This window comes from Centropristis striata, chromosome 4 (assembly GCF_030273125.1).
Source record: "Centropristis striata isolate RG_2023a ecotype Rhode Island chromosome 4, C.striata_1.0, whole genome shotgun sequence".
NCBI lineage: Eukaryota > Metazoa > Chordata > Actinopteri > Perciformes > Serranidae > Centropristis > Centropristis striata.
This window is the reverse complement of record NC_081520.1, coordinates 5236273-5258147: the sequence shown is the minus strand read 5'-3', so window position 1 is coordinate 5258147 and position 21875 is coordinate 5236273. Positions and strand designations below refer to the sequence as shown.

Below are 21875 nucleotides of genomic sequence, written 5' to 3'. Positions count from 1 at the left end.
AGCCTCCTTCAAATAATAGCCTGCCCCTATTATTAGCCGGGTCCCAAACTGATTTTTTATTAATAGAAGCCCCGGCTACTATTTGAGGAAATACGGTAGTTATTGAAGTGCTGTGTGCAAATCCAGTGTAAATAATGACAGTCAGATAATAAATACACAGTGAAATTGTAAATAGTGCACTAAAAACCTAAATATATCAACAACTTCTGGACAGATTGACGTAGCATTTTATAACTTTAATGACTGATTAATGATTATTGAGGTCATTATGAGGTGTATAAAAGAAGAGTGTATGAAAGAAGTAACCTCCGGGTCTGAGAAGTGAAGCCAATGCAGGAGTGCCTTTAAACTACATTATTTCTAATGGCCAGCAGGGGGCGACTCCACTAGTTGCTAAAAGCAGTCAGATTGTGTAGGAGTCAAGGAGAAAATGACCCTACTTTTCACTTGATAAATTACTTCAATAAACATTTTCATCAAGAGTTTATGGTCTCAATTGCAAGTTCCAAGTCTTTTTCAACACCACAATGACCTGTCAATCAAGATAAAGGTGCATACAAGGCACTGTGTACATTTAGAAAGCTGTGATACTTGATTGTAACATTATGCATTTGGTTGTAAAAAGCTAGCATTAGCTGATAACTTAGCCCTTAGTCCATCTTGTCCAGATATGGTCACTGCTGGCTTCAACAAACCAAGATGGTCACAGAAAAAATGCCAAACTCGAGGCTTCAGATTGAGGTCAACTAACCAAAAGGCAGCGTCACTGAGGCTACGTCCACTTCTATGATACAGTCTGTTGCTATCAATGTTCCCCAGAGGATGAAACCCTGTGTTACACATCTATCAGGCAGGTTTGTTAAGTTTATAAAGGAAATAAAAGGGACTGAAGGTTTATTAAAAATGTTACTTTTTGTATATTCAGTTAGTGGTTTTTTATGTGATATAATAATATAATGTAATATAATGTGTTGTAAAAAGAATGAGACTAACACTGGGAACTGGTGAGTGTATTATGGTGCTTTTAATCCATTAAATCAGTGTCCTTGGATCAGATCCATGTTGTTGCTGATTTCAAGTGACTTTTTGCTAAGACATACTGCAATTTGGACTATTAAAACCCTTGGAAATTGCATGTTTGAATGAAAAGGTTTGTCTGCGGTGTCAAAGTTGTATAATAATTTGGACTTTTCTCTGACAATAAAGGTGTGTTTTTCCAAAAAAAAAGATGTATGAGAACCTTATTAATTTAGAATCTAAGATGGTCAGAGGTCCTGCTGTGATTGGCTCAATAGTTCTCTGGCTGGATTTTAATCAATGTGTTTTGACCTGAAAAAACTTTGACTTAAACCTTGACAAAGTAAAGCAGCAGACTTCAGCGAACAGTGGGTTTCTCTTGAGGAACAAATGGGTGGATATTAGCAGCATGAGCCCTGACAACAGCCAGAGACACTTATCTCCAGACTCTGATAATAATCAAAGTAAATGGACTGACACAAGTCTTTAAACAGACGCAAAATGAAATCTAATGCCTGTCACCACTCATCTCCTCTACCTGCACCTGCACACACACACACACACACACACACACACACACACACACACGCACACACACACAGATCATGGCAGAAATGTATTGGTGAGACTTAAGGGTTATGTTACTATTGTATTTCTTTATGTTGTGACGGTCCCCGTCTAGTGTTGAGGTGCTCAAGGGACTCAATAAACATAATCTGAAGAAAATTTATAATTTAAGTTTTTGGGGTTTGTTGCTTATAGGCATCATTGTACCATAACAGTGCACAAGTGAAAAAGAAAGTTTTTTAAATTAATTTTAACATCATTTATTTAATAAACATGTGTAAAAGATTCAGTCACTTCAACAGGGTCCAATACATAACATTTTAAATTTAAAAACATTGTAAAACAAACTTTTTTAACCGGTTTCGGTTGCAAAAACATGCATTCTAGAAATCTGACAGGCCACAAATGGTTATGTTGTCTGAGGGCAACACCGTACCATAGAGGGTTAATATTTTGGGTAACATGTTAGCAAACAGGAACTAGACCAGTTGATCCTTTATTTGCTCTTGCAGATGCATCTGGGCCCCCTTTGCTTTGACAGATTTCCAGTGGCCTGAGATGTGCCAGAACAATCACAACCGTTTATGAAATATGGGATGTGTTTGTGACAAAACCTATAAAGATGAGCGCTGCTGATGTAGAACTTTGTATTGAGTCATTCGTTTGATGATGTGGAAACTGGCCAAAATGTCCTCACTTTGTTGGCAAAAACTTGTGCTAGTCCTCACTATGTGGGAAGTACTAGTACACACACACACACACACACACACACACACACACACGGTTGTCTCCAGAGGCCTGTCTGCACCTCTTAGAAGTGATTACATCAATCAGTCTCCAAGTGCGACAAGCACTTCCTACACTGTAGCTGTTACTGGGAGGCAGGGAGACTTTTTCAAGTGACACCTTTTATTTAATATTCATCAGAACGAAAGCCGCGTCAGCAGGGGCAGATGGCGCTCTGCTCAACAGGCCTCAATATCGCTCAAGTGTTTCTAACCTCATCCATCGCCATACAGATGAGCTGCTGCTGCTGCAGAGTTTTGTCTGATTGTGATGAGAAACTTGCACACACTTACATTCACGCTCATAACCTGGTTGCGTAACAAGATATCAAGGTGTTGGTGTCACATAACCGCCAATTAGATTATATGGAAGGTACAAACCTCAACAGAATCTCAAAATAATGATCTGTACAACACACACACGCACACACAGCTCACTGTCTCTCCAGAGGAAGTATCGTGCTCCCACCTGAAACTCACTGAGGGACTGAGTTGCAGCCTACTTAACGAATGAACTCGTTTAGCTCATTAAGCTTTTACCATTGCACTCTCCACCCATTACAGTCCAGATGCTCTCCTCTCATTCACACGCAGCAAAACAACACAGTGAAGGAGGGTTTGTGTGTGTGTGTGTGTGTGTTCGTTCGTTCTTGTACTTCCTACATAGTGAGCACCGGAACACATTTTTAACCAACAGAGTGAGGGCATTTTTGCAAAGTGAGGACATTTCGGCCAGTCCTCACTTCTTTAAAGGCTTTTCTGAGATTTCAGACTTTGTTTTAAGGGTTAAGGTTACAATTAGGTTTATGTTTAAAAAAGATAATTATTTAACTAACTGAAACTGTATTGTGTGGTTAGAAAACTAACTAGAATTATAGTGAAAATGTCCTTCATTTTCGTCTTTGTCAACTTTTTTCATACATAATGAAGATGGATAAGGCAAAGGAGATAAAGGCAAAATTAACTGTGACCTCTTTTAATCTCCCACCCAACAAATACCCCATTACAAAAAACTAAAACTAATAAAAACTAGACTAAAACTAATGAAAAATTCAAAACTATTATAACCTTGCAAGGGAATTCACTATTCAAATGAGGGCCCTCACAAAGATAGAAGTACAGGAGTGTGTGTGTGTGTGTGTGTGTGTGTGTGTGTGTGTGTGTGTGTGTGTGTGTGTGTGTGTGTGCGTGTGAATGAGGGAGCTCCAGACGGCGAGGACAGAAAAACACTGACAGAGAAACAAACGCAGAGTCACAAATTTGAGTCTGTGAAAAAAGTCTGTGGTTGCAGATCATTAGCAGCCAACTGTTGCACTTCATAGTCCCGTATGGGAAAGCACAACCACAAACATCATTTAGTTGAGTTCAGAGCTCTGTTACTGGCACTGATGTGCTGCACTTCACTAACTTGAGTAATTTGGGATTTTTCATGCTTGAAACACTTAAACAGCTGTAGACATTAAGGCTAGCAATCTGTAGGACTAAAATTGCACTTTGAGGTATTTTAAGAGCATCATTGCTTATCAGAGCTCCTCCCCTTAACTGGCCCCTTAACCCTTTATAGGGCACTCCTGGAAATTGAAAATGTCAACCCTGAAGTGTTATTGGAGGATATTACAAGACTTTTTGCAAAATGTTTTATTTTTATATTGCAAACCGAGGTCAATTGAGTCATTATTATTATTATATGTATTATAGTCTCTTTCCCACAGCAAGCCTAAAGAGACAATAACACATCATTTGCATCCATCACCACTTTATCTTTTACCTTTAAACTATTTATGATCTTTTTAAAAATCTTATTACATATGTATAATGTCTGAATGTCTTTTTTAAAGCACCTTATATATGAGAAGCACACGTAAATTTAGTTGTATGCTTTTTTAATACAATGACAATAAAGGAAAGCTTGAATCTTGTATGATTTACTGATTGGTCAGATGCCACAGTGTCACTATCTGTGATGGAGAAATCTTGGGCTAACTTGGGCCTTTTGACTTGTAAATACTTGGTACCTTCCCTTTAGGTTGCTCATTTAAAAAGGTACATTAGTAGAAAAGTGTGCCACAAATCAATTCCTTTCCTGAATCAACTAATATTAACGCTGTTCATGTCCAAGAAGAACATCTTTTTAAAGCATTCTGGATTTTTGTGCATTTAATATATTATTATTATTATGCTGTTAAATGGCATTATACACTCACTGGCCACTATATTCAGCCTGGAGCAGGTGCTATTTACTACTGCTACAACAGCAAGTCATTATTAACTGTGACCATTCAACCTATTGCACATCAGTGGGAGATATACAGTACTGTGCACAAGGCAGGTGTGGGAAAAATGCTGTAAAATAAGGATGCTTTCAAAAATAGAAATGTTAATAGTTCATTTTTATCAATTAAAAAAATGCAAAGTGAGTGAACAGAAGGAAAGTCTTCAGTGTGAGCACCCTTTGCCTTCAAACATGCAGCATAAATTCTTCTAGGCATTTTTTCACATAATACCTAAGACTTTTGCACAGTAATGTTTATAAAAAAGTACCTCATACACTTTACACACATTACAAATACCAATTTAAGTTAATCTAGGTAAGATGCTGCGGTGACACTTAATTTATTTACCATTTATAAATGAGGGTTATTGTAGTTTATTAATGTTTAATCATCATGTATAAATCGTATATTTTTAAAAGTCATCTTAAAACCTATTTTTATTCCTTGGCTTTTAACCACGCATGAGACTCTGCTCTTGTTTTTAGTGTTTTATGGTTTGCTTTTATTTATTGTTTTTTTAAATTGTCTTTTAAAAAGCAATGAATCTATTTATTTTAGTGTTTATTTCCTGTTTTATTCATTTTATTGTCTCTTGTTCTGTTTGTTTATGTACAGCACTTTGTTGCAGCTGTTGTTGTTTTAAAGTGCTTTACAAATAAAGTTGAGTTGAGTTGAGTATATAGGCCATTTAGAACGGCAAATACATAATTTTGTGTGCTTGCTTGCAAAAGCACACTAACTACTATTCACCGGGCTTATTCTTATTTTTATGATTCTTCCGTTTTTAATAACTAATGAACCGTTTGTCCTAGAAACTTGTATGAGGTGTCAGATTACTCAGGATAGAGTCCCTGTTTAACTGTTGATTGATGACCCCGCCCCTTTTGATTAGCCACGCCCCCTTTCATAACTAATGAACCGTTTGTCCTTGATACTTGTATGAGGTGAACTCAGGACAGAGTCCCTGTTTAACTGCTGATTTAAGCCACGAGAATGACGGTCCAGAGGCAAGCACACAATCAAAATTTCTTTAGAAATGTTCTATTTTATTAATGTTTAACCAACTACATAATTTATAAATTACAATTATATGGTATATTAATGTAAGTTTATGTTTACTTTACCATAAAAAACAATTAAATTATAATTAATAGTTTATCAATAGTTTTAGTTGCACTCATTTTAACATTTTTAACACCATATTAAGTATGTTTATGATTTTGAAATGATTCATAATCCTTTAAGAAATTGGTTTAAAACATTAAAAGATTAAATATATATAGCACTTTGTAAATGGTTAATAATTGTTCTATAAACCATCTATAAACATCACTTAGTTGGTTATTGTAAAGTGTTACCAATGCTGATTTCTGTTTCAGCTTAATTTGTTTGTGTCTGGACAAAATCTATATTTATTCCCAGATAACTAAATAAATGTAGTCGGTAACACTTTACAATAACCATCATTTATAAATGGTAAACTGATAGTTTATTAATGTTTAATCATCATTTATAAACCATATATAGGCCATTTAGAATGGTAAATACATAATTTATTAATGTTGAACTATAATTTATAAATGCCAAATAGAAGGTATATTAATGTAAGTTGATAGTTTCTTTACCATAAACAAACAATTACATTATAATTCTTAGTTTATTAATAGTTTTGCACTCATAACATTTTTAACACCATATTAAGTATGTAAATGATTTCAAAATGATTCTTATACCTTTAAGAAATTGTTTGAAAACGTTTAAAGATTAAATATGTATATAATTTTGTAAATGATTAATAATTGGTCTATAAACCATCTATAAACATCACTTAGATGGTTATTGTAAAGTGTTACTGTAGTCTGAAAAAATGGTGTATTCAATGACGTAGACTGGTGCAGTAAAGATATTCTCATCTTATCAAAATGCAGGGTTTGGTACAAATACAATATATATAAGTATTTGACTCCCTGTGCTGAAATATTTAGGACAAAATGAACACATTTGAACGTTATTGTGGCGTTACTGTTTGCTTCCCCACTGGGCATATCAGTGGAACACAAAAACAACCCTCCAGGTGCTCGCCAGCTGTTACTGAAGGGAAGAAGAGGAGCGACAGCTGCAGGATAACAGAGGAGATATAAAACACAGAGACTTGTTTGTTAAAATCTCATTTATTCATCCCTGATATACAAAACAATGTTTTATTTTTCCGTGTGAAAAATAGCTCTGGATTTTGTTCAGCTCTGTCTGGTTTGGCCCTCAGAGTTTACCGTAGTGGAGGCCTCCAGTACAATGTACAGTCCCTAAGAGCCCTAAGGAGTGGATAGAAGATAACCCTCAACATGTGAGGATCTGGTCTTAGCAAAGCCCCTCAGACTGAAGGAGAAGAGAGAGGGGTAATAAAACTGACTCAGCATCATCGCTTCAGGAGGCGGGGCTTGTATGAGAGCGCCAGCTACAGTTCATGCAGCAGGATTCACCACAGAGTCTTTTAAGACCAGACAGGGAAGGTTTCCAAAAGCCACAATAAGGAGCCATTTCTGGAATGGTGCAAACAGTGTCCTTAAATATGTTAATGCTGATTCTAGTGACATTGCGAGCTTTTATTGAGGCTTTTGAGCAACCCTCCCCATTAAACCGTCATTCAAATATCACTCACAAGCTACTGTGTGAGTGTCACTTCTCCTCATATACATACGTCTTTTTACACTTTTCAGGTTTCATTACAAAAATAAGGTTATCTTGCATTCATGTCATCAATTAGAACTGGGTTACAAAGTGAGATGAACAACAGTTATTGCACAAATTGATTACCTAACAAGTAGATCACCCATACAAAGAATGAAACTTTTTTTTAATTTTTTTTTTACAACTTCTACTTTGATTAATACAGACTAATAAATATGCATCTACCTCGGTCTATATCTGTCTGGGAACAAATGAGATGAAACATTCGGAAGTGTCTGCAGAGGGGGAAGGCTCCGGCAGAAGGCAGGATAATGAAAATCGATGAAAAGCACAAACAAATGAACAGAACCAAATCAGCCGAGTGGATCTGTCAGTCCCAGGGGTGTGTGGGGCGCTGACGATGATGTCATCGACGGGTTGCCATATTGAAAATTGCACAACCCGCTGACACATCATCCAATACAGTACAGGCCAAAAGTTTGGACACACCATCTCATTCAATGTGTTTCCTTTATCTTCATGACTATTTACATTGTAGATTCATCAAAACTATTAATGAACACATGTGGAATTATGTACTTAACAAAAAAGTGTGAAATAACTGAAAACATGTCTTATATTCTAGTAAGCAAAGGTTGGCTACTTTGAGGAATCTACAATGTAAATAGTCATGAAAATAAAGGAAACACATTGAATGAGAAGGTGTGTGTCCAAACTTTTGGCCTGTACTGTATATATATTTGTCTATGTGTATGAAAAGTGCCTCGTCTACATGCGTATTACTAGAAGATCTAAACACTTCATGGTGGATTGTTTATTCCTTGATAAAGAGTCGAGTCGATGCAGGCACTTGTGGAATGAACATGTCACCGACAGACACATGCTGGTCCCTCCTACATTAACTTCCCTCCGCTTCACACTTATGTGTTTTCCCCTATCTGGCGGCCATTGATAGGCATCTCCTGTTAGTGTTATTTGCACAAATCAGTGTCTTAGTAGAAATGTTTCAGACAGCATGTCAATAGATTAAAAAAAACAAAAAGGACAGCATTAACCCTCTGAACCCCATGTCTCACCAGCAGTTTGGAAAGGCATGTTTTCTGACAAACAACACCAAAAAAATGGCAAAATAACATCATTTATCGTAGCCAGAAATTGTAAAAGCAGAAATTATTATAGAATCATCTTATTTTTGATGCTCCTTGAACTAATCCTTTGTGATCAAATCAGAAAAAATTGCCAAATCTAAGTTTAAAATAGTGATATTTAATCAAAACCAAAAAACATTAAATTCTGCACTGCTCAGCATCACGGGAAACCATGAATGACTTGGCTATGACCAACAGTCACGAGACAAGAATTCAGTGAAACTTGGACTGAACTGCAGGCTGTTTCCACAGAGCTGAGAGGAGAGGACACGAGAGGTTGGAAGTCAAGATTGTAATAATGTTAATAGTTTGTATGGCATGTGGTACCCTCATTTTTCTTTGTTAGCACTTGGGGGGGAAAAAGTATATATATATATTTAAATAAATGGCAGCATAACTATGTTAAAACTGCACAAAAAAACATGATTTCTCTCTACTTCTAGCAGTGATTGTGCTGTATCTATAAAGCTGCAGGACTTATATTGCAGTGAAAAACAAGGCCACAGCAAGTAACAGGTGACAGGAGAGGAAAACGCCCCCAAAATGCTCAAGGTTCAGAGGGTTAAATCAAATCATTGCTTTTGAATCATCAAATGTAAAAAAAACAAAACAAATAAAGAATACCCTTAAAAAAGCCCCCCAAATCTCTTTTAAATAGAGAATAGTCAACAATTTAAGACATTAAATTATGATTTTATATTACAGGAATGATGTTAAATATATTAATCTGGAAGCATAACTTTGCAGAGACCCCATTCCCAGATCAGGTGATGAATAAAGCTGGATGGAAGATGCCAATCAAAGTGAAATCTCAATAAGTATAAAATAAGATAGTTTAAAGACACATAACATACAGGCACAAGATGGCAAACACACTAAGACACATCATTCAGTAGTCCCATATTCATTTCCATTAAGCTTTTGTTTTTGGTACATTTTGATCATATAAATCAAATCACATGCACTCTTTCATGCAAAGCCGTGCTGTTTTACCGTATTTTACTTTCAGTGGTGCACAGCAAGACAAGACGCCACTAAAAATAAAATCCATGCATCAGATGCTGAAAAACCACAATGAGTATGAGTGCGTGTTTAAGGCATCCAAACAGTAGAGCAGACTCTGTAGGTAGTAGTGGACATCCTTGTCTGGTTTTTAAAAAAATAAGTAAATGATTTAAAAAAAAAAGGAGTGTGTCTTAAAGGACATATGTAGGGTCAGTAGTGGAAAAGATGGAGGGATGGAGGAAAGGGAAAACAAATCAATGTTTTTCTTTCAATGAGCAATGAGCGCACTGACAAGCCTCAAGCATTATGGTAGACATGAATTATTAAATACACAGTACTTATACATTATCTGTCATGTCAGACTGCTTGCTGAATCAGAAACCTTGCTGCCATTAATCATTCATAGCTCGACTTCCAGATTCAATTGGTCAACTGCGTCAGGCTCGGAGCTGGAGCAATATTTTAGTAATAATTCAGACTTAAAGGGCCCTCTCTTATACCTGTGAGTTAGTCATCGCTAGTTTCACATCGATGCACTTTCATTTTAGCTCCTTGCACCCATGCTGTGTAAACCTTGGTCTCAAGTCAATGGCGTAGTGTATTTCTGATATTTAAAGAATGGAAAAAGATATAAATCACTCTAATGTGTCCTCAGTGAACAAGACTGCTGCTGTAAACTTCATTTATCCCACCAGGGGGTCACTGATATCTGAATATTGGTAGACTAATGCCAGCTGTCCCTATGCATGTGGTTGTACTTATACACTTTCACTTTTGTGCTCAAGTAGATCAGTTTCTGCAGCAGAAAACCGACTTTTTCTCCAATTTGCAGAATCTGCAATTAAAGTGTTGCTCATGATTAATTAAGAGACAAATTAAAACCCATTGTGGCCTACTTGGTGTCCAGATTATACCATCTAACTAGCAAAAATGTAAATGTACTTGCGCCATGCACTTTAGACCACGCACCATAGATCATTTAAATAGGGCCCATAATGGTGGACAAGGTGCATTTGAAATTGTTAAATTAAATCTTCATTATTGTCAGTTTTGGATTTCATTTTGTGTTTTTCCTCCAGTTAATGTCACTGGATCATGCTTCAGCTCACTTAAGATATTTTTGCCCATTAATCTCCTTGATTCTACTCACATATTATTTGCTGCTGCATATGTTGAGAGCAGTGTCTGGAGCATTACATCATATAGCTGGTGGGGGGGCTTCTGTGTGTCTGATAGTAATGGAGGTTAGCTAACATGGCGATCAAAGGCAGATTTATGAGAGGGCCCAGAGCAGCTGGTTAGGTAATGATGTCTTCATTCTTTCAGCCATCCATTTGCTCCCTGTTCTTCCTCCCCTCCCTCGCTTCCTGCCCTCTCCATCCGCCCCAACCTTCTCTGGAACGGTTATTAAGAGCTATATTTAGATGAGCAGAAAACCTCAACTCTCAGAAAGCATCGCCGCTGCCTTTTATTTGTGTGTGTTTCTATGTGTCTTTGTAATGTAAGGCTCTAGCTACAGTATGAAAGGAGTGTGCGTTATGAAAACGGCTACAGGTGCTTCCGCCACTGCCAACAGGCATGTCTGCTTGCATAGACTGTACTCTCAACCTGACCATTAAGACTTGCAGTGAAGAGATGAGAAGACTAAGGAAAAGAGGTATAATGGAAACAAGAAAAAAAGAGAAAACTAAGGCATCCGTCCCCTTAGTCCAGTGCTTGTCAGTGGGACAAACTGTAGTGTGATTTATAAAGAAATGGCAAATTCCAGTTAATCCCAGACCACCTGATCAGTCAGAAATTAAATTATTCAAGCTAGAAAAACAAAGACAGAAATGTGTTTTAAAGGCAATAAAAAAAATCGTATAAGAAATAGTCGTTTGCTACCTCCATCTTCATGCACACTTTCATTTTCTCATGTCATACACTCACACTTACAGTACAAGCACACATTATTCTTCCTTGTCGCCATTGCTGAATTTCTACTCAAGTGGAAGACTTGTTCAAAAGATAACTTCTGCAGGTCCAAATATTGATTTCAGATCTAAAAGATATACAATCTAAACAAAGTCTGCAAAAAAAAAAAAAAATCCCTTTTTAAAGATTTCAACCCAGTCCCTTGTTGGATTCGACCACCCTAATCCACATTCGCTCCGCAGTGGGTTCCCGAGGATAAATGGAGAGCAGGGCACATGAGTTTTATGTTCCTCTCCCCTGTGGAGTGTCTGGCTTGGTCAGTGCACGACTCCTGGGGAGAGCACTGGTGAGTCCATGAAGCAAAGTGGATGGTGTAGAGAAAGAGGAGTAGACGAGGAGACAAACGAGGAGTTACGAAGAGGCTAGCAGTAGGATTCTTTCCAGAATTAAATATTGATCCTAAACCCTGAGGATTTTTGCATTTTTGTGGCTTTGGGAGATAAAAAGATCTCAATGCCTCCTCCTCCTCTACCTGCTCTCCCTCTTCCTCCTCCTCCTCCTCCTCTTCTACTTTCCCTCACTGGGATTTCTCGTCAGACTCGGAGGGCGTGTGTTCGCGGGGCAGCGACATGCTCTTGTGGCGATCCCACAGCTTGTGGAGCTCGGTGGCTTCGTTCTCGCTGCTGCTGGTGCCGCTGTCCCGGAAGCTGGCCAGAGGGGGGCGCACCTTCACTCCCTTCACTGTCACAGAGCCCTCGATGGCCTTGCGAAGCTGGATGGAGAAAGACAAGACAGTTACACAGGAAGGCACAGAGAACTCTGATCTATGCACTCATACATAGCTTCTTTGAGGTGCTACCCTCATCATTTTAATGCCACAACCAACCACAATTTAAGGCTTTTCAGATCCTAATCCTGGACATTCTTGGCCCCTAACAGCACAATGTCTTGAATATACATGCATCACTTTGCACATGAATGCAGACAGTTGTTCTGTTTATGGTACAGCACATTAGGTATAGAACACACGAGTGCGAGCATGTGCTTGTGAACGCACTCGTTCCTTGTGTGTATATCGTTTAACCCATAAGAACCCATGGTGACACGCATGTAACAAACACCTTAAATGTTCTATAATCTCCAGTATACAGCTTTATGCTTCACCTTAACTCATTAAGTCCCTTAGCAAGACTGTGTGACTGTGACAAGAGATGACTTCTCCAAAATATGTGTGTGACTGGAAACAGAAATGTGAAAAAAAGCTTGAAGTTTAAACCCATTTAACAATTCTAAACCGTTAATGTCCTGTATTGCATTCAACCTGTTTTGACCATATTTCCTGAACAAATTAATATAAAACAAGTAACAAAAATATAGCTGTGATGTATACTTCAGAAAAAGGCACATTTCTGTTTCTGTAAGCAGAAAAGCTGTCTGGTTAATTTTTTTTTAAATAAGAAATATCATGAACATAAATTCCATAAACGCCCAGTGTATCGTATATATCACATCGCAGATCTTTGACATTTAGTTTTTTTTTTTTAAAAACATCATAAATGTTTTCTATGTGGTCCACTTGGTCTGTGGTATACCCCCCATAATTTTCCTTCAAGGATAAATAGGTCTGGGTACTTATGGGTTAAACCCTAAATGACACAAATAGATGAAGTTTAAATCATTCGGACCCTCACTCTTCATCCTCACTCCTGCTCCAATATTTCATTAAAAATTGCCGGTGGAGTTCATGTCTTCTACACTTTATACGTCTACTCCACAACATATTCAGATTATTAGAACAAATTATAAATCCTCTAATAAATATTGGTGTATTGTTATCTACCTAACTATCCAGCTGGTTCTTCACCAGCTGCAACATTAAAGGAGTGAAAAAAAGAATGCATCGTGATTATAATCCAGAAATATATATATTATTCTGAAATGGGCTATTCTGCATGATGAGCATGACTTTTAGTGTGGAGTATGTTATTATGCTATTATTTTTGTACCTTTATAAGTAAAATGTTTAGTTTTTCTTCACTGGTATTGCTACTTTTATTGAAGTAGAACATCTGAGTACTTCACCCACCACTGCTGATTGGTCAACAAGACAGCAACACAACTTCTGATTGGTTGAGAGCAGCTAGTCGATGGCTAGCAACAATATGGCTCCTATGCCCCCACACACACACTCCACGGTGAGTGTAGCTCTGTGTGGAGTCTCACTCAGCTGATTGAAGCTCACTTCACTGAGAAATAAGAACTGTCGTAACGTTTGGTAACCATGGATTCGTATCAAGCTGCAAATGTTATTTATCCCGCACTAATAATAGGAAACATAAGTAACAGTGTGGGCAGTATGACGGCAGACTCATATATTTACTCCACAGCAGGTTAAGCAGAGAAAAATCATAATTAGAAGGAATTTGCTTTGGTGTTTTGGTGCAAAAACAATCAACATAAATGTAGAATAGCAGGTAAATTCCATTACATTGTAAACTATTAAAAATAATGGGTAACACTTTACAATAACCAGCTAAGTAATGTTTATAGATGGTTTATTAACCAGTTATTAGCCATTTACAAAGCGCTATACATTTTTAATCTTTAAATATTTTCAACCAATTTCTTAAAGGTTTCATGAATAATTTCAAAATCATTAACATACTTAATAGGGTGTTAAAAATGTTATAATGAGTACAACTAAAACTTTTAATAAACAATTAATTATAATTGAATTGTGTTTTAATGGTAAAGTAACTATAAACTTACATGAATATACCATCTATTGGCCATTTGTAAATGATTTAGTTAGTTAAACATTAATAAATTATGTATCAACCATTCTAAATGGCCTATATAAGGTTTATAAATGATGATTAAACATTAATAAACTATCTGTTTACCATTTATAAATGATGGTTATTGTAAAGTGTTACCAAATAATGTATAATTGAAAAAATAAAAAAAAAATACAAATAATATGAAAAAAATTGAAATCACTCCTGCTACTAGTACCGCATTTCTTTATCTGTTGAACTTTTTTAAATTTGCTAGTGGAAGGGTGAAGGGGGTGGATTGAAATTGTGCCAATGGATGTGTTCATTATCATCTTATCACCTCAAAAATAGATGTGTGGTTTTCTCGATGGTAGTACAGCAATCTGCCTTATTTTATCACATGTAAGATACTAATACTCACTTCCTGCAAATTCCTCAAATGTGCAAAGGGAAATTTATGCACAGCACCTAACTGACAGAAAGTTTACTTTTAAAACTCGTATTTGTACCAGACGCAGGATTTATTTGACCATCAGTTCAAAGCACATATATGTTTCATCACATTGCCTTATTATGCTGTGCTGCATATAGTTCTGACATGGGCGGCCTCAGTGGAAACAGAACTGCTAACCCTGACACTGTACTTTTCTTGCTTCACAGTAAAAGATCATGTCAGGAGTTCATAATCTGATGCACAGACACACAAACCCATTTTCTATTTTGCACTGGAACCGCGTTTTCAAACTGTAATGGAGGGAAAGCTCATGGTCAGAGGTTGTGGAGCAGTGGGAAGTGAGGTCAGGGTGACTTATGCTGAAACATTTTACAGAATAAAAGTAGAGGAGAAATGACTGCACATTTATTAATCTCTGCGGCTCCCCTTGCCTCCTACGCACGCCAGAAATGAAAGTAGATCAAAGAATTTCCAGTTACAGGGTCAGACTATTGCCACAGGACATACTGCAGGATGCCGTTAGAAATGTTCATAAAAATGGACAATTCATCACAGGACATGGATGTGGCTGAAGCTGGCAGAGACGGCTACTTTAGGTTCTGCCAAAAGTCTGAGTCTGGCCAAACAAAGTGGTCAGGTAAGCTCTGCAAGTTGTCTTGATTTTTGCTTGTGTTTAACACCGAGCAGACTTCAGTCAGACTGCACTTACAATGTAACTCCCGTATTTCCTCAAATAGTAGCCGGGGCTTCTGTTAATAAAAAATCAGTTTGGGACCCGGCTAATAAAAGGGGCAGGCTATTATTTGAAGGAGGTTTTTATTAAAAAAAGAAAATCAGAGCAGCTCTGACCGGCACTTTTTAGAGTGTTTTACACAGCGCATTGTAGCCAGTTACCCGGATGTCGGCCATATTGGAAGTACTCGGATGTAAACAAACAATGAACAGCACGCTGAATGTTCATTTTAAGCAGGATTTAAAATGTCTAAACTACTAAAAAGCCCAGAAGAACGTGTGTAAACGGCTCGACTTTACAGAGAATGACTAGGACAGCGGGAGAAACAACCATATTTACCTACAGTACTAACTTCAAAATACAGGTTTTGTGTCGAAATCTGTTACCCGTCAAATGATGTTTCCTGAATGGTAATACGTTATTTAATGTCTGTTGATTCCAAATCATTTTTTTTTATGTTTCCTGTATATAACTTTGTAATTTACACGAAAAAACAAAGAGAAAGTTCTGAGACTCTGCTGGCTGTCTATTTTGTAACTTACAACTATTCATATTTTTGATACATGACATGTAGCTATCTAGTTCAACCATTACTTTACTTTTTTTTTAACTATTTATTTACTCCTTGTGGCAACAATATCTTTTATCAATTACTTTTAGCTTAATGTTTAATTCCCTACTTTTAGCTAACTATTTCTACCATTTACTAAATCCTTTTAGTTTAAATATTTCAATTTTTAAAAATATATTCCTTATATACGGAAGCTACGGAAGCCCTGAAAGGCAAGGTGATTTTTTTTTTTTTCTGGCATTGTTGGCCAAAACCTAAGTTTATCTTTTATGTATGAGATAAACTTAGGTTTTGGCCAACAATGATACGTTCTCGTATGTTCAAGGTGAACTTAGGTTTTGGCAGGAAAAACTTTGAGGCTTAATCAGGCTGTTTTGAGGGAAGTGCCTGACGCACGATACAAAGGGAAGTGAAAGTTCAGTAAAATGCAGCATAAACAAAATGTTATACCTTATTAGTTAACTACAAATGTCTGTAAAACATAATGGCAATGTGCATGGGTGCCGACTTGGGTTAAACAGTGTAGATATAAGGTCTGATGGAATCATACTGTGAAGAGACTACCTGTTCCACAGGGCTACTTAATATTCACGACAGACTGCAGGCAGCATAAGCGGCTCACTTCACTCCATGCAGTGTAGTGAGTTCAATTGCACTTATAAGCTATATTGTAACGTCAGATGTGTGTGTGTGTGTGTGTGTGTCTGCCAGACTGTCAACATGAGCTGATGTTGACAGTCTGGACAAAATAAGCATAGTGTTCATGTTGGCACCATGTAGACACACACGCCACGGTGAAGTTGGATTTTTTTTTTACCTTGTGTGAAAAAGGGCGTCTACCTTATAGGTATATTAACTCTTTTTTAATGTATCACTCTTCTCTCGCCAAATACTGCCAAATATTCAACAGTTAATTCACTACTTTTGGATCACTATTACAGCAGTTTCTTTTATATATAACTTTTAGCTATTTCAATAGTTAAATCACTACTTTGAGCTAACTATTGAAATCAAAGTAGTCACATCCGTTACTTTTAGCTAAATATTTAGACTTCTTTGCTGAATAGACTAACTCTTGGGGCGCCTGTGGCTCAGTTGGTAGAGTGGGTCGTCTTCTGATCGGGTTGGTGATTCGATCCCTGACCATGGCGGCCTACATGTCGAAGTATCCTTGAGCTAGATACTGAACCCCAGATTGCTCCCGATGCTACGTTCATCAGTGTGAGAATTAATTCCCAATGGTGGCAGGTGGCACCGTTTAGGGTAGCCTCTGCCACCAGTATGAATGTGTGTGTGAACGGGTGAATAAGTGCAGTCTGTAGCAAGGTTATTATAGTTAACGAAAACTAACGAAAACTAAAATTAAAAAACATTTTCGTTAACTGAAATAAAAATAAAAACAAGAGTTTTTAAAAAAACGATAACTAACTGAAACTGTATTTCGTGGTTACTAAACTAACTAAAACTAACTAAAATTATAGTGAAAATGTCCGTAGTATTTGTCTTTGTCAACTTTTTTCATACAGAATTCAGTGTTTCTATTTCAACATGCAGGAACACATGGTAAATATGTTTACTGAGACTGGGATGTCTACACTTCAACCAAAATACAAAACACCCCAAACTGTAAGAGTTAATAACCTTATTGGGGCAAAGATGGATAAACCAAAGGAAATGAAGGCACATACCCATTACAAAAAAACTAAAACTAACACTAAAACTAATAAAAACTAAACTAAAACTAAGCATTTTCAAAAAATAAAAACTAAACTAAAACTAGCAAACTCACTCTAAAAACGAATTAAAACTAACTGAATTTGAAAACAAAAATTCACAACGGAATTAAAACTAAAACTAATGAAAAATCCAAAACTATTATAACCTTGGTCTGTAGTGTAAAGCGCTATATAAGTGCAGGTCCATTTACCATTTAAACTCTAAACGGTGGAGGGCAAAACTTTCACATGATTTCCAAAAATGATTTAAATTTTTATTTCTTAAAAAAGGAAATCATGACCATTCTTTGTTCAGTGTGTTCTGATCATTTTTACTGATCAGTAAACACTCTGGGTTTATGGCCTCTAATAAAAACTGATCCATACTTTTGACAAATAAAAATATTATTCCATTCTCCTACACGCTGTGTGAAAGTTTGCTGCGACCCTCTAAAGCAGGGGTGTCAAACTCTGGCCTGCGAGGCAATACCAAATTATTATATTATTATTGTACTATAAAAGCTGACCCGCCGGTATTATACGGCACATTTACCGCTAATACTAGATTTATTATTGTTATTTTATTTTTAAATGTATTAACCTGTTGAAAAACTTTATTTTGATATTTAAATCAGAAGGATGCAAATAGAAAAGAGGCATACGATTTTTATTTAATTTTTTATTTAATAAATTAATTACATTGACGTGTTTTTTATTTGAAATTTGATTTTGCATGTCTGCACTATTTAGTTATATATTGTATGTTTATAAGCGTTGCTGGTTCCATATTTAATGTTAAAGCAAAACATGTTTGGTATATATTAAAAGGTTTATTTGTTCAATGTTGGCACACGATTTTATTCAAGTTTTAAATTTCGTCCCATTGTGTATTTGAGTTTGACACCCCTGCTCTAAAGTCTCTATCATGCTGTGTGAGAGCGTATTATTGAGCTGGTGGTTTGGCTGATAGGGTGAAGGACTTGGGTGCTACAGATCCTGTGGCAGCACTGAGAAGAATGGTGTCTGCATGCTGTAGGGTGGAAGTAATGCACTATAATCACGCACACAAGCATCCCTGTGATTCTCCTCTTCCATATGGACCAGCGAGGCTGTGATATAACAGCGTGTCTGTGTGACAGACAGGCAGACTGGGAGAGGCTGGGCTTTATCTGCCTTGGCTGGCTTTTTTGTCTGCTGGTGGAACGCAGAACAAAAAAGCCTAAATGTCAGGGACAGGCAAGCAGCGCTGCACTTAGCAACAATCCTCTCTCCACTTCCTAGCCAATTCACAAAGAGCAAAAGGGTTTTCAGTTGTTTGTGAGGCAGGAGAGATGGAAAGAGAGGGAGGGGAGCAGAGAACAGACAGAGAGACAATAGATAGAGACAGCAATATTAAGCAGCCCTTTGTCTGTCACAGTACATAACAGGCAGAGGGAGGAGGAATCTGTAATGTTGACTGAAATGTCTTTGTGTGTGTGTGTGTGTGTGTGTGTGTGTGCACGGCACTTCTGAGGTTATTGACAGTGATTTTACCGTTATGAAAGCAGTGAATATGCTGCTTGTGTAAATGATGACTGTCACGACTTGTTACATGAGATAGGTGTCGAAAAATTTGACACTTTACAATAACCATCATTTATAAATGGTAAACAGATAGTTTATTAAGTTTTAATCATAATTTATAAACTATATAAACCATTTAGAATGGTAAATACATCATTTATTCATGTTTAAATAACTAAATCACATATAAATGACAAATAGATGGTATATTAATGTACGTTTATATTTACTTTACCATTAAGAAACCAATAAATTATAATTAATAGTTTATCAATAGTTTTAGTTGCACTCATAACATTTTTAACACCATATTAAGTATGTTAATGATTTTGAAATGATTCATATACCTTTAAGAAATTGGTTGAAAACAATTAAAGATTAAATATGTATATAACACTTTATAAATGGTTAATAATTGGTTTATAAACCATCTATAAACATTACTTAGTTGGTTATTGTAAAGTGTTACCAAAGCATTTAACACAGAATTCAATGATAAACTATGCAGAATAATTCAGCAAAAAATGCTAAAGAATACACCAAGCTGATTTTTAGTTTTACTTTGCTTTTATGAAATTTTGTACTTGAATGGGTGATGTGTGAAGTACAGTTATTGCTGTAGGCTACTTTATATTTTTCTATCCTTGAAATGTTTTCTCTTTATTGTTTTACTATTTATTCTGTTTGTTTTGAGACAGGAATTTCCACTCAGTGGATAATAAAGTTTTCATATTCATATTTAGTTACTTTGCATATTTAGATGATTAGAACAAAATATAAATCCACTAATAATTAATGATATATATCTATTAAACTCCCCATCAGCTCCACCTTTACCAGCTGCACCATTAAAGGGACAAACGCATAAATGCAATGATAATTAAAATCCAATAATAAAGCCTATATTATTCTGAAATGGGCTATTCTGCATGGGAGTCATTTTACTTTTAGGTCTTTAAGGATGTTTTAAATGCTACTATTTTTGTACTTTTATGAGTAAAATTGTTAAAACTTGACTTATACTTGTAACAAAGTATTTCTACACTGGTATTGTGTGTTTTTGACAGTGATTTTACAGCTATGAAAGCAGCAAATATGCTACTTGTGTATATGATGATGATAAAAATGTATTGTGAATTTAGATTCAGGAGGTACACTACTGGTCAAAAGTTTTAGAACACACCAACTTTTCCAGAATTGAATTGAAAATGATGCAGTTTAATGTCTCAGTGTACTCTGAAATTAATGCACATTTGCAACATTTAAAATTCTTTATTGAGCATGATAGTGTTTTGAAAGTAAAAAAAAGATTCAAAATCACATTTTATGTTGGACTAAAGGACTAAAAAAAGACACAAAAATACACAAAATGACGTACAAAGACATGAAAAGAATTAAAAAAAGGACAAAATAGCCCAAGACTCCATAGAGTTAAGTTGTTAACCCATTTCTTGTTCCCTGAAAAAGGCCTACTTGTATAATTCTGAAATGTACATTATTTTTCAGTTTTGGTTAAGCTTACCTTTTTTTATTTACCAGTTCACCACTTACCTTTGTACCCTTTCAAGCTGTTCATTTGACTTGAACTGCTTGAATTTCAATAAAAAATTGGGGTGTTCTAAAACTTTTGACCGGTAGTGTATGAAACGAATAATTATGCAAAAATGCTGAAGAATACACCGAAGAAAACAAAAAGACCTGTGACAAGATTCTTACCTCTTTGAGTGAAACCACCCCGATGAGGCGTCCGATGCTGGTGACGTAGGCGTGGTCGAGGCCCAGCAGGGAGAAGATGGTGTGGGTCTGTGGGAAAACAGCAGGAACAATTAATAAAATATTAAAAACAATACAAACTAAAAACAACACTGTGCCGGGTGCTTTAAATAGAAAATGAGGCTCAGTTAGGGGAAAACGCACCACTGACTTCAATTATCCAACACTGACAAGTTCATTCACAATGGATTCATTCAACTCGTCAAATGTTCCGCTAAATGGGAAACGATCACTTTGGGAAATGTGACAGGGACATTCAGAGTGTTCTCGCTGCTCGTTTGAAAACAAAGAAGAAGAAGAAGAAGAAGAATTGAGCTGGTGAATAAGTGCAGTTGAAACATACTGATGGTAACAATACTGCCAGCAATTTATGTCATTTCATTTTAATTGCAATTCATTTTAATTCTAAGTATTTCAGGGAAGTTTGATGAATATTGTGATGATTTCAAGAACAGGGATATTTTTATCCACATCTCTCATTTCATGTTGCCAACACGTTAACACTTTACTGACTGCTGCACTGCTGTAACTGAAGCACAACTTTATTTGGAACTAATAATGAAACGGTTAAGGTGGGATGCCTTTTGAACTCTTTGCAGTCTCTACTAGGGGTGCACCTTTTGCAATTTTCTAGCTGATCACCGGTTTTTAAAAAGCCTGACCTGCCGATTCTGATTTTGTCCGATACCGATTTTTTTATAACTCACAGCTGAACCTTCAATGTTTGAATCTTATTTTATTGAAAAACAATAACACATCAGTATTTTTCTTTAACAAATAAAGGAAATTCCAATGTCTGAGGTAGTTAATAAAATATTTAACACTATACACTTAACACTTTAAACAATGGTTATCGTATTGGCTGCAGAAACATTGTGCACCTCTATAAGTT

General features: G+C 36.3%; 1 protein-coding gene across 3 annotated transcripts in view; it reads right to left on the bottom strand.

Moving 5' to 3' along the window:
* Positions 1 to 6809: 6809 nt before the first annotated feature.
* The window catches only part of clcn2c (chloride channel 2c), a 226204-nt gene continuing 211138 nt past the window's right edge, over positions 6810 to 21875 (bottom strand). For all 3 annotated transcript variants that reach the window (XM_059330741.1, XM_059330743.1, XM_059330744.1), the window contains 2 exons: positions 20927 to 21013; positions 6810 to 12169 (listed from right to left, as the gene is read on the bottom strand). In XM_059330741.1, coding sequence (XP_059186724.1) covers positions 11975 to 12169; positions 20927 to 21013 — 282 coding nt within the window. In that variant the 3' untranslated portion in view covers positions 6810 to 11974. The remainder of the gene's footprint in view (positions 12170 to 20926; positions 21014 to 21875) is intronic.